Here is a 13165-nt window from a genome sequence, read left to right as displayed (position 1 = left end):
GCACAGATACTATATATTATACTCTACACTACATATATTTTTCTCTTGGAGGGGAAAAGAAAGGAAAAGGAATTATAAGGCTTTGCTGAGTACTCTGCAAAAACATGTCAAAGTCTTTACTAAATATTTCAACTTCCCTCGATGAAATGAAAACTATGTGATACCATCGTCTCTGATAAGTAGTAGTAACTTACCTGAAAGGCAAAGAGCATTTGAGAAAGCAAATTTCTCTAGAATGGCATCATCTAAATCTAGCTCTGAATTTAACCTGATTTCCCCTCTGTGAAGTTTTGACTGTCCCCTGAGAAAAGAAAAAAAAAAAAAAGTAGTTTCTAAATCGCAAAAAGTACTTTTTTTCTTTTGCAAAATAATCTTTGTCATCTTTCTAGAGGTCATTTTGGCAATCTTACGAATGTTCTTATACCCTATGATCTAAGTAATTCCACTTCTAGGAATTTATCCTAAGGAAATAATCAAAGATGCAAGGAAAGATTTGTGTACAAAAAACTCTCTATGGGGACTTCCCTGGTGGAACAGTGGTTAAGAATCCGCCTGCCAATGTAGGGGACATGGATTCGAGCCCTGCTCCAGGAAGATCCCACATGCCGCGGAGCAACTAAGCCCGTGTGCCACAACTACTGAGCCTGCATGCCACAACTACTGAAGCCCATGCACCTAGATCCCATGTTCTGCAACAAGAGAAGCCACCGCAATGAGAAGCCTGTGAACTGCAATGAAGAGTAGCCCCTGCTCACCGCGACTAGAGAAAGCCTGCACACAGCAACAAAGGCCCAACGCAGCCGTAAGTAAGCAAATAAATAAATGAATAAATAAATAAATTTATTAAAGAAAAAGGACGAATGGAGATATACATTAAAAAAAACTTTCTATGGTCAGATGTTGAATAGTAAGAAATCAGGAAAGAAACTAAATGTTCAATAGAAGAACGGTTCATTTATAGGAATTCACACAACAAAAATGAACAAGCATGTTTTGAAAGGATATTTAGTAGAAAAGGGAAAATGACCACAATAATTTGCTAAGTGAAAACATGCTGAATATAAAACTATGTAACTATACACAGTATAATCTGAAATCACATGGACATGGTGAGGATGGGGAGGGAGATGAGAGCTGTGACAAACTGAGATGTATATGTAGAGAACTCTGGAGTGACTGGGGACGAGGGGGAAGGGAGGGAATTGGGAATGTAAGTCTCACAAGCAAATAGGAAAAGTATAGGCTAAACCTTCACCAGAGACGTGAGACCAGAAGACACGGACAAAGGTTGGTGGACGAGAAGATGATACAGGAAAGCTCATCGCTGGCTATTATCACTTAGCTCTTATCCCAATTAGTCTTTCTATAGCTGGTGTCTCTTCCAAATCTCCCTAAAGCTCTGCTTGTGTCACTTCCTTTCTCAATACAAAGACTTTTTTTCCTTCTCACATTCCACTAGACCAGTACCTCCCTGAGAGAAAAGACCATTTTTTTTTTTTTTTTTTTGCAGTACGCGGGCCTCTCACTGTTGTGGTCTCTCCCGTTGCAGAGCACAGGCTCCAGACGGGCAGGCTCAGCGGCCATGGCTCACGGGCCCAGTCGCTCCACGGCATGTGGGATCTTCCCAGACCGGGGCACGAACCCGTGTCCCCTGCATCGGCAGGCGGGCTCTCAACCACTGCGCCACCAGCGAAGCCCAAGAAAAGACCTTTTAATCCTGTTCATTCTGCCTCTCTCTCCGCCCTAACATCCCTCCTCATTTTTGCACCCTTGCTGTGACATGGAAGTTGGCCAGTACGTTGCCTACCCATACATTTGACCTGAGAGTGGTACAGCAGTGGTACCCCCATTTCCACAAGTGGTTCTCTTAGAGCACCCCATCATTATACTTTATACTTTTTATACTCAAAGTCAATGGGAAAAAAGCAAAAAGGATTTACTTCAGAGAAGACTTTACTAGAATAATTTAACAGGTTCATTCTAACGAAGGTACACCATATTACTGATTTTGGCTGCTTAGGAAACTTACTATTTTGGGGTTATACTATCTACTTGTTTTAATTTATGGGTAGCCTGAGAAGCTACAAAAATAATATCTATCCACTAATATTCATTAATTGTTTCAGCTTTGTATTTGTACCAATAACTTTTTTCTTAAAATTAGTCTCCAAATTAATAATTTATCTTCTCTACTGCTGTACCTAGTTATTCCAAGCACCCTTTTCATAAACTTGATAAAAAGTTGCTTACTCTGTTTTTGAGTAGTTAAGCTCTTCATTCTCCCAGTGCACCAATGCAATTTCATAGGGCTGAATTTCATGTTTTTCAAGAACTTGCATCACATGCTTCATCTAGAAGAAAAGGAAGATTAACCTGAAATTATAACCGACTCCCTCAGTACAGAATAATGTTATAGAGTTAATGCTTATAACATTTTTAAAATTACATTTGATAACACTCCTTCTGTTCTTTAGGTTTTAAGGAGAAAGCAAATTCATGGTGATACTAAACTAATTGGAACGATATATTCATTTGCTTTTACGTTTGGAAAACACAGACAAGCTTAAGGAGGAAAACAAAACCTACCATTATCCCACGACCCAAAGAAAACCCCTAATAACATTATGGTTTGTATTCTTTAAATCTTCAAAACAAAACGTTTAAGTAACACACTTGTAAAAATTTAAACACAGAGGTATAGAAAATGATAATCTCTCTCTGTTCTCTTGAATTTCTTTTTTTTTTCCACACACACACACACTGTATTTTATTTTTACAAGACATAAATAAACTGACACCATGCACTGTAAATGGATGACTACAACAAAAGCAACAATGATTGCAATTACCAAACACAAACACACTCATACTATGTCATGATATTGACATTCAGTCCAGGAATCCTCCACTGTAACAGCTCGTTTACTTTGCAGTGAAAATTGATTTGTATATTTTTTTGCCTCTGAGTCCTTGTGCGATTTTTTTTTAATTCAAACAGAAAGTCACAAAAATTATAATCATCCTCATCAGTTCACTCAGTCCCACGTAATTAATTTTCTTTTTCATCTTGATCTTTTGTTAACACCTTTATGAATTCATCAGTTTTCCATTAGAGTTCTTGAAAACGCTTATTCATTCAGTTCAGCAGTATAGTCAGTCTCCTGAATTTCTAATCCTCTAATGTAATCACCATTAAACTTGGTGCATATCCTTCCAGACTTTTCCCTATGTGCATATGTATGTACATTTAGTTTGCTTTTTTTTTTTTTTTTTTTTTGTGTGGTATGCGGGCCTCTCACTGTTGTGGCCTCTCCCGCTGCGGAGCACAGGCTCCGGACGCGCAGGCTCCGGACGCGCAGGCTCAGCGGCCATGGCTCACGGGCCCAGCCGCTCCGCGGCATATGGGATCCTCCCAGACCGGGGAACGAACCCGTATCCCCTGCATCGGCAGGCGGACTCTCAACCACTTGCGCCACCAGGGAGGCCCTAGTTTGCTTTTTATATAAATGGGATGATACTGTACATAGGAACATTTTCAATGTTATCCTCCTTCATGGAGGAACCATAATCGATGTAACTGTCCTAAATGTCCATCCATGGGGTTTTATGTTCTATTGTCTACTATCACAATGTCACGTGTGCCAGCCTTATGCGTGTATCTTCAAGGACTTGTGGGAATATTTCTTTAGAATTTGTTGTTGTTAACACAAGACATGCACACTTATAATTCTGATGTTTCTAAAATGCTCTCCAAAACAGTTTTTCCAACTTTAGAATCCAAAGATTTATGAGAGCATTCTTTTTTTTTTGAATTTTATTAATCTTTGTATATAGCAGGTTCTTATTAGTTATCTATTTTATACATATCAGTGTATATATGTGAATCCCAATCTCCCAGTTCATCCCACCGCCCCCCCCTTCCCCCCTTGGTGTCCATATGTTTGTTCTCTACATCTGTGCCTATGAGAGCATTCTTTTATTTATTTTTTTAATGAGAGCATTCTTAAAAAACACTGGGTATTGTCAGCCTTTTACATCTTTGCAAATTCAAATAGCCAATTTGTACATTTTTCTTACATTTATTACTCATTTATATTTCCTTTTCTCCAGGAAATTGCTCCCCAGTCTCCCTCCCCCTGCCCCCTATGTGTGTATCTCCTTTCAGTAAAACTGGGTTTGTATGAGGCATATTTTTTTACCAGCTCCGGTATTATATTGGTTTTATTTTGTAACCTGCTCTTTTAATTTAACTGTATCATATACACAGGCAATTCCTCAGGAATTGGTTTCTTCCCACGTGACTTTTAAGAGCTATAGTATGTACATCCTAAATACATGCTATGGATGTATTTAACAAACTTTCTATTATTATGTGTTTTGGTTATTTCTCATTTTTGCTATTGTAAATAATGTGTTGATGAACATTTCTATACATCATTCATCATATATAACTGTGATTATTTCCTTTGGATAACTTTCTAGATGTATAATTGCTGAGTTAAATATAAAGCTTTGTTATGTATTACCAAACTGCCTCTGAAAAGGTGGTATTAAACAAATCATGATCGGGATACTGAAGAAATTGTTTCCAGTGAGTTAAAAAGTTCTAGAAAACTTGATCTAAAATAAGACTCAGTGCAGGCAGCTTCCAGTGAACTGTGTGTACATTACTCATTTTGTAGGTTATCACATGAGAATTATACTTCCTTCTGTCTTCAGCGTAGCTAGGATTGTTCTGATTTTCCACAAATTATTGTGTGCTCAGAGAATGGAAAATGTAGGAAACTTCTAAGTCAAAAAGAAAATTTTGGAAGATGACAGTGCTAGAATCAACATCACATAATGCAGAGCAAATAAACTGAGGATTATCTGTTAATTTATCTTCCAATTGCTCAGATTATTGAGTGCCAATTAACAATTTATTCTCAGAAAACTAAATTTTAACACTTTCACACTTTATTTACACTTACAGTTTTGTCTTTCACATTCCAGAAGACAGCAGCTCCTTCCCTGATTTAAAAGAATAAACTAAGTTAAAGGTTGAATACATTCTTTAGGGCCACACATAAAGCCATGCTTAGGTAGCTTCTAGAATGCATCTAGAAGGCCAATTTAAAAAAATGATTTATTATTGATTTGACATGATGGTCCCTGGATGGATATGATAAACAAAAGCTATTTTTTGAATTTCTGATAAAAAACCTGACCCCTCAGGGGCTTCCCTGGTGGCGCAGTGGTTGAGAGTCCGCCTGCCAATGCAGGGGATACAGGTTCGTGCCCCAGTCCGGGAGGATCCCACATGCCGTGGAGCGGCTGGGCCCGTGAGCCATGGCCGCTGAGCCTGCGCGTCCGGAGCCTGTGCTCCGCAACGGGAGAGGCCACAACAGTGTGAGGCCCGCATACCGCAAAAAATAAATAAATAAATAAATAAATAAATAAAATAAAATTTAAAAAAACCCAACCCCTCAAAAATTCATGGATTTCTCCTGTGGTTTGCAGAATAAATAACTATTATTGTAAAACCATGTAACTTCAGGTATCTAGACTCTTTCATACCTGATGCAATTCTTTTTTGTTTTTTTAAATTAATTAATTTCTTTTTGGCTGCGCTGGGTCTTCGTTGCTGCGTGTGGGCTTCCTCTAGTTGCAGTGAGCGGGGGCTACTCATCGTTGCGGTGAGCGGGCTTCTCATTGCGGTGGCTTCTCTTGTTGTGGAGCACGGGCTCTAGAGCGCAGGCTCAGTAGTTGTGGCACACAGGCTTAGCTGCTCTGCGGCATGTGGGATCTTCCCGGACCAGGGCTTGAACCCGTGTCCCCTGCATTGGCAGGCGGACTCCCAACCACTGCGCTGCCACAGAAGTACCCTGATTCAGTTCTGGTGTACAGATATCAGAATAAGGAAATTTTGAGACCTGCCTCATTAGCTCTCATTAGGCAGATTCTGCTATCAGAAAAGAATAAAGGGTCATGCTTTTAATATCTGTGGAATAAAGAGACTGAGATAAATTAAAGCCTCAGATGGTAAAGGCACCTATGAAATAATGCCAGCCATCCCTATAGTGCTCAGAGTAGACCTGAAACAAAGCCACAGGAGGCCCTCACAATCCAAGTCTGCCTTTGACAAAATTTAAGCCTAAAAACTGTTAGGGAACTTGTTTTGATTTCTGAAGTCTGATGTGTTGAGCTGTTTTAGGTAGTAAATTAAAAAAAAAAAAAGAAAAAAGAAAAAGGAGTTACAGCTCTGGGTCATTGCACCAGAGGAAGGAAGGGTAGAAATGAAAGAAAGGTAGGGGCTTCCCTGGTGGTGCAGTGGTTAAGAATCTGCCTGCCAATGCAAGGGACACGGGTTCAAGCCCTAGTCCAGGAAGATCTCACATGCCGCAGAGCAACTAAGCCCGTGTGCCACAACTACTGAGCCTGCGCTCTAGAGCCCACGAGCCACAACTACTGAGCCCACATGCCACAACTACTGAAGCCTGCATGCCTAGAGCCCATGCTCCGCCACAAGAGAAGCCACTGCAGTGAGAAGCCCACGCACCGCAACCAAGAGTAGCCCCTGCTCGCCGCAACTAGAGAAAGCCTGCACGCAGCAACGAAGACCCAACGCAGCCATCCATCCATCCATCAATCACTCAATCAATCAATGGTAAAAATATGATGTTCCCATTACCATTCTTCAAACCATCTTGAGCAATGTGCTTAGTATGTATGTGGGTCTGTGCTTAGCATCTGGGATGCAAAGATGAGTATGGTCTAGATCCTCTGCTCAAGGAAGTCCCAATCCAGAGAACACTGATCCACGGACCACCGATTACAATAGTGTGATCCACGCTGTAACAGTCACGCAGAATCTAGGTGGATGTACACCGGAGGGACACAGTTCCTAAAGGACTAGCAGAGCCAAATGAGAAAACGAGAGGAAATACAGCAGAGGAAATACCCCAGACTCCAAGAAAAGGTGCGAGGGGGACAGGCAACGTGTCAGAATAAAGAGCCAATAGTTTGAATGGCTGCGGATGAGGGCACTTAGGTCAGATGCGGGGAAGAGCCAACCCCTGAAGGAACTTCGTGCTGTGATAAGGCGTTTGGTCACATTCCGTAGAATTTTAAGGACAGTATAGTGATCAGAATTACCCACTGAAAAATTGCTCTGCCTACGAACAGACAGACAGACTGCTGGTGGGGTGAGAAGACAGGCAGGGAGACCAAGCAGTGAGTGTGGCAAAAGGCCAGGGTGGGGTCTCAGGATATGGATTTGGGAGGTGTTTAAGGCCACAGCCAGAGCGCTGGTTCAGAGAAGCACCTCAAGGCAGATGAGAGATCCCAGGAACTCTGCAGTATGGCGCTCAAGCCACATGTGACTACCGGGCACCTGAAACAGGCCTGGTCCAAACTGAGAGCTGCTATAAGTGCAAAATATACGCCAGGTTTCAGAGACTTAGTATGAAAAGGAGAATGTAAATCTCACTAATTGCTGACTGATTACATGCTGAAATAATAGTTTAGATATGTCGGGTTAAAGAAAATATACCAGTAAAATTAATTTCAGGCAATATATGATGTTATTATTAGTGTTGGTCAAAATTAAATTCATCTTTTTTTACATTAAAAATGTGGCTATAAGGCTTCCCTGGTGGCGCAGTGGTTGAGAGTCCACCTGCTGATGCAGGGGACATGGGTTCATGCCCCGGTCTGGAAGGAGCCCACATGCCGCGGAGTGGCTGGGCCTTTGAGCCATGGCTGCTGAGCCTGCGCGTCCGGAGCCTGTGCTCCGCAACGGGAGAGGCCACAGCAGTGAGAGGCCCGCGTACCGCAAAAAAAAAAAAAAAGAAAAAGAAAAATGTGGCTATAAGAAAATATATTATTACATTCACGGCTTGCATTTGTGCCTTGCATTGTATTTCTACTGGATGATGCTGATCTGGAGGACCTCAGAAATCCAAATTCCTTACTCAAGTCAAAAGGGGTGTTTTTCTACCAGCACTAAATGTTGAACTCTTGATTATGTCCAAGGAAAGTAAGGCATTCACAGGAACAAAGACAGAGCTTCCAGTTATCATCAACTGTAAGAACTAAGACCACAGAAACATCATCAAAGTCTGGATTCTTGGGACTTCCCTGGTGGCACAGGGCTTAAGGCTTTGAGCTCCCAATGCAGGGGGCCTGGGTTCGATCCCTGGTCAGGGAACTAGATCCCACAAGCATGCCGCAACTAAGACCTGGCGCAAATAAATAAATAAAATAAAAATTAAAAAAAAAAAGTCTGGATTCTTAAGGATGTTCCATGTATTTCTGTTCTGCCACTTATTAGTCCTTTGACTGTGGGTAATTCACTTAATCCCTCTGACCCTTGGGAGTAAAAGATCTTCCTCAAATGTTGTGAGGATGAGATTATTTTAAATGGTTTCTCTTATCATTACCACTTCCACTCAGCTACTATGGAGTATCTGGTATTAAAACAACCTTAAAAAAAAAAAAACTTTAAATAAAAGGAATAAATGTATGTGGATCAGGGTCCCAGTCTGAAGTCTCTAGAGAGAGGTAAGGTGATCTAAAACTTTAGCTTCAGAGGGAGAAGATGGAAAAGAAAGAAAACACAGCGGGGCAGGTAGCATGCACCTGATAAGGGGCACTAAAGATGAATGGGAAATAAGATGCTTACATATTCTTAGTAAATGAAAACCCACACTTACAAATAAAGGCAAGTACACACCAAGTTATCCGAATGGGCCTCTGTTAATGACCTCAGCCTGAGCTTCCTTCAGTCTCTTGCTCCCAGGAAGGCTGGAAGCTGGGGGAAGTCCACTCGGTTCTGTAAATCCCTGCGTTCTGCAGGGCGCCATTATTTCCACCAGTGGTTCCTGACCTTAGCTTTGTCCAATGCTCTCTTTTTATAACGTGTTAAGTGCACCCTTTACTGTCATGAATTATGAGCGGTGTGAAAAACTTGCATATATGATACAAAGATGACATAATGCTTAAAGTTAATTTAGAACAAAATGAATAAAAATCCCTAATCTTTTCCCTAGGGGGGAAAATTCTTTATTTCATAAGAGGATTTACCAGCAGATGTCTAAAAGTGACAAACTCTCCTATTCAAATAAGAACCAAAGGATACATTTAAATCACAAATAAATTTTGAAACATCTTCTGTTAAGAGAGAAGGTACACCTGCATCTTTAAGGACCACATTACCTGGCCACAGCCCATCTTCCGATGGAGTTGCTTTCTTGTCTTACCTGAAGAAGAATATTGTTCCAGGATCACCTTCTTTTGCAGAATTTTCCATACCTATCACCAAAATATTTGCTGCATCTGTGATAAATGAGCAAAGAGCTATGTTACAAGGTGACCCAAGATTTAAGTCACCTACAAACTTCTAACAAAGTATCTGTGATCATTGCTTCATATACCATGAAGCGCTCTACAACACACTGTCCATTTTCTACTAAGGTTTCTGAAAGTGTTTAATATATGAAAATGAAAAGACCATAAGAATTTACTTGAACAAAATATTCAACAATCTGTGACACTATTATTAGTGCTATTTTAAAACTCACTCATGCCCATTTTGATTCAGTAATCGCTAGTCCAGTTGATAATCATTAAAGTCTTAGTATCAGTACAACTAAAGTTCCAGAGTTTGGGGGGGTGGGGGAGGGATGGATTGGGAGTTTGGGGTTAGCAGATGCAAACTATTATATAGAGAACAGATAAACAACGAGGTCCTACTGTAGAGCATAGGGAACTATATCCAATATCCTGTGATAAACCATAATGGAAAAGAATATAAAAAAGAATGTATATATATAAAGGAATGTATATGTATAACTGAATCACTTTGTTGGACAGCAGAAATTAACACACTGTAAATCAACTATAGTTCAATTAAAAAAAAGAAAAAAGAATTAAACTTCTTTCTGTAAAAGTAATTTAAAATAAAATTTGAAGAGCCATTAATATATTCTCTTCCTTTAAATATCATTTTATTAATAATATAATTTTAATATTCTCAAACTACTCTTTCCACTGAATTTTAAATTATATTGTATAAAGTGTGGAAAATAGAGAACAAACAGAAACAAAGATACAGTCCATTTCAAAACATATCTGATTTCAAAGTTAATCATGAGAACTACCATGATAGTCACCTGTAACTATTTAAGTATTTTAACATTTTAAATATTAAATACATACATATACAGATATTCACCAGTAAGTAGTTACTTTGTATATTAGTTTAGTAGTATTTATTATAAGTATATAAATATTCTATAATGTAAACTATAAATAACATGTTAGTCTATCAATTAATAAATATACTAATATTAATATGTAAAATGTTACATAATTTCTTTTTGAAACTAAATACATTTTAATAGAAAACAAAATACAAAATAACCCTTTTCAGAAAACAGAAATATTTAATCCTTTTCCCACAAATTAGAAGTTGCTTTATCCTCAGAGCATAGTTTTCGATGCGTGTGTTTGTATTTAAGATTTGTTTCACAGACTGTTCATGAAACTGCTACTGCAAAGCAGGAGGTGGGAGGGACGATCTCAGGAGAAAAAGACACTGGAAAAGCCGCACCTCGGAACCATTTGGAAATTCAACATTTTCTAATTCTATCTTTTGATGTTTCACTTCCAATTATTTTCATTTCTTTACCACAATCTGTCCTTTTAGGGGAGAGAATTGTTGAATAGAAGTGCAGCCACGAAAAGAATCTTTCTTTCCCACCAACATGATTTCTTAACATAAAATTAGGATCCTCAAAGCTTCAGAGATCCTGACAGAGGTTGGGGAATGGAGGATTCAGATAGAGACCAACTCCTAAACTCCTTTTCTTTGGTGAAATCACACTTCCTTGAGTTCTACATCTATAGAGGGCAAGGCTCACCCATATAGCCAAGAACACCACAAATGAAGTGGGAAAGATCCAGCCAGCGAGAATAGTACGAGAAACCCCCAAGTGTGTGATGCACAGGGCAACCCTGCCGACAGCCTCTGGAATCAGCCAAGAATACTGCAGGGCAATTTTTCTTCTTAGAGGCCCTGGACATAGCTCTGTTTTTCTAAGTCAATTATGTTTGTTTTTTGCCACCAAATAGTACAAACAGTCGGTTCAGATCATCAAGGCTGAGAAAGCACAATGACATTTCGATTGTTTCTTACAGGGTCGGTGACTCTTTTAAGAATTTCCTCTGTAGCAGAGAGGTTTTCAACCTACTATTTTTTGCTACTTTGAGGTAAATTCATGAATCTTCCATCAAAGTGTTCCAAGTCATTTTTTTTAACATAAAGCAGGTGATTACTCAAGAAGCCTTCCTCACACTATCCTAAAATCCTCTCAGTTTAATTCTCTTTTAAAATATTCATTGAGTTTATCTTTTAACTAATTTTGTTAGTTTTAAAGTGTTGGACTGTACTGGTAAATTTTTCTTTAAAGGCTCTTCCCAACATTTCTATCAATTTTACGGTTCTTCTGTAATACTAAAATAACTTTTTAACATGACAGAAATGAAGTGTCATGGCCTTTGATCACCCCAAGTAAGAGTGATCCTATAAATACAGCTGAATAAACCATATTGATTTTAATCTTCGTACTAAGTTCTCTGTGAATATGTTTTAAGTTTCCTATCTTTGTATGTCATTTGTATAAAGAGATTCAACACCATTTTTATGATATAATCCTTCAAATAGAAAATGAGGGGCTTCCCTGGTAGCTCAGTGGTTAAGAACCCACCTGCCAATGCAGGGGACATGGGTTTGACCCCTGGTCCGGGAAGATCCCACATGCCGTGAGCAACTAAGCCCGTGCATCACAGCTACTGAGCCTGTGCTCTAGAGCCTGTGAGCCACAACTACTGAGCCCATGTGCCACAACTACTGAAGCCCACATGTCTAGAGCCCATGCTCCGCAACAAGAGAAACCACCACAATAAGAAGCCCGTGCACCGCAAAGAAGAGTAGCCCCCGCTCGCCACAACTAGAAAAAGCCCGCACGCAGCAACGAAGACCCAACACAGCCAAAAATAAAAACAAATAAATAAATTTATAAAAAAAGAAAATGAAACCTAAACAAATGCATATTTAAGACAGTTATCATAGGAAAATGATTTTCTAATACGTTTTAACATACTTGGCCCCAGGTTCAAGAAGATGTACCTCTAGGCAAGCTTGTTACTTCAACATATCCATGGGAGGCCAGATCTTGAGAGAGATTTCCAAGATGGTATTCATCTGCAGTTGCAAATGCAGTACAGCGCATCAGGTCCTGTGCCAGAGAGAGGAGCATGAGATGGGTTACCAAGAGGTGCCTGTGATGGTTGTCTCTTTACAGGGAGGATGGCGTGCTGCAAAGCTGGCACTCGAGAGTTTTCTCCAAACATTTCAACAGTTCAGACAAAGGATGTGAGAAAGATGCAGAGAAAGAAGTTACAAGGAGGCGGATTTCAGCTCAATCTATGCAAGAACTTTCTCTTAATAGTCAAAGAGATGGAATGGGCTATCAGAACAGGGAGCCACACCTGCTGGTTGTGCTTCAAGCACAGACTGATCAAAAACTAGAGAGGATTCAGACACCATACAAGGCGCCTGGATGAGATGCTAGTTAAAGTCTGTCCAACCTTGAGTTTCCATGGTTCCTTTTCACAGCAGCATTATTATTTGAGGTCATTTGATAATTTGCCACTAGCCTTGTACAGGCAGAGATTACTTTGAATCTACTAAGGAATTATAGAAATTTTACTCTAGTTAATTGTACTCTGGTTAAAAGTTCTGTGAACCTGAGAATGTGTCTAGGTTTGGTGAGTGCTTTGGATTTCTGCACTAGGGGTCTTACCTGTGTGTACATGCACACATTTATATTGTGTGTAGCTATACAGTACATATATGGTAAGCATATGGTACAGCACACAGTGTTTTTGTCAAACTGTAGGTCACAAGCCGTTAGTGAGTCCTGATATCAATTTAGTCGGCCCAAACCAGCTTAAAAAAAAATAAAACTAAACAGAATAAAACAGAAAATATTAGAGTACATAATTCATAGTAAGGGTAAATTTTATTTTATGACATTTTCTGTCACATATATGTCTATATAGGTATATTGGGTCACTACATAGACACCGTAATGTAAAATAAATTTCTCGCTATGGAATATGG

At 39.5% G+C, this 13165-nt stretch overlaps 1 protein-coding gene across 4 annotated transcripts in view; it reads right to left on the bottom strand.

Annotated features, from left to right (window-relative positions):
- The window catches only part of RMND1 (required for meiotic nuclear division 1 homolog), a 38467-nt gene that overhangs the window by 15030 nt on the left and 10272 nt on the right, over positions 1 to 13165 (bottom strand). For all 4 annotated transcript variants that reach the window (XM_060114966.1, XM_060114968.1, XM_060114969.1 and 1 more), the window contains 5 exons: positions 12170 to 12278; positions 9240 to 9315; positions 4971 to 5010; positions 2251 to 2351; positions 195 to 301 (listed from right to left, as the gene is read on the bottom strand). In XM_060114966.1, the coding sequence (XP_059970949.1) occupies positions 195 to 301; positions 2251 to 2351; positions 4971 to 5010; positions 9240 to 9315; positions 12170 to 12278 (433 nt within the window). The remainder of the gene's footprint in view (positions 1 to 194; positions 302 to 2250; positions 2352 to 4970; positions 5011 to 9239; positions 9316 to 12169; positions 12279 to 13165) is intronic.

Source organism: Mesoplodon densirostris, chromosome 12 (assembly GCF_025265405.1).
Source record: "Mesoplodon densirostris isolate mMesDen1 chromosome 12, mMesDen1 primary haplotype, whole genome shotgun sequence".
Classification (NCBI taxonomy): Eukaryota; Metazoa; Chordata; class Mammalia; order Artiodactyla; family Ziphiidae; genus Mesoplodon; species Mesoplodon densirostris.
The sequence above is the reverse complement of the archived record's forward strand: the minus strand, read 5'-3'. Positions and strand labels throughout refer to the sequence as shown.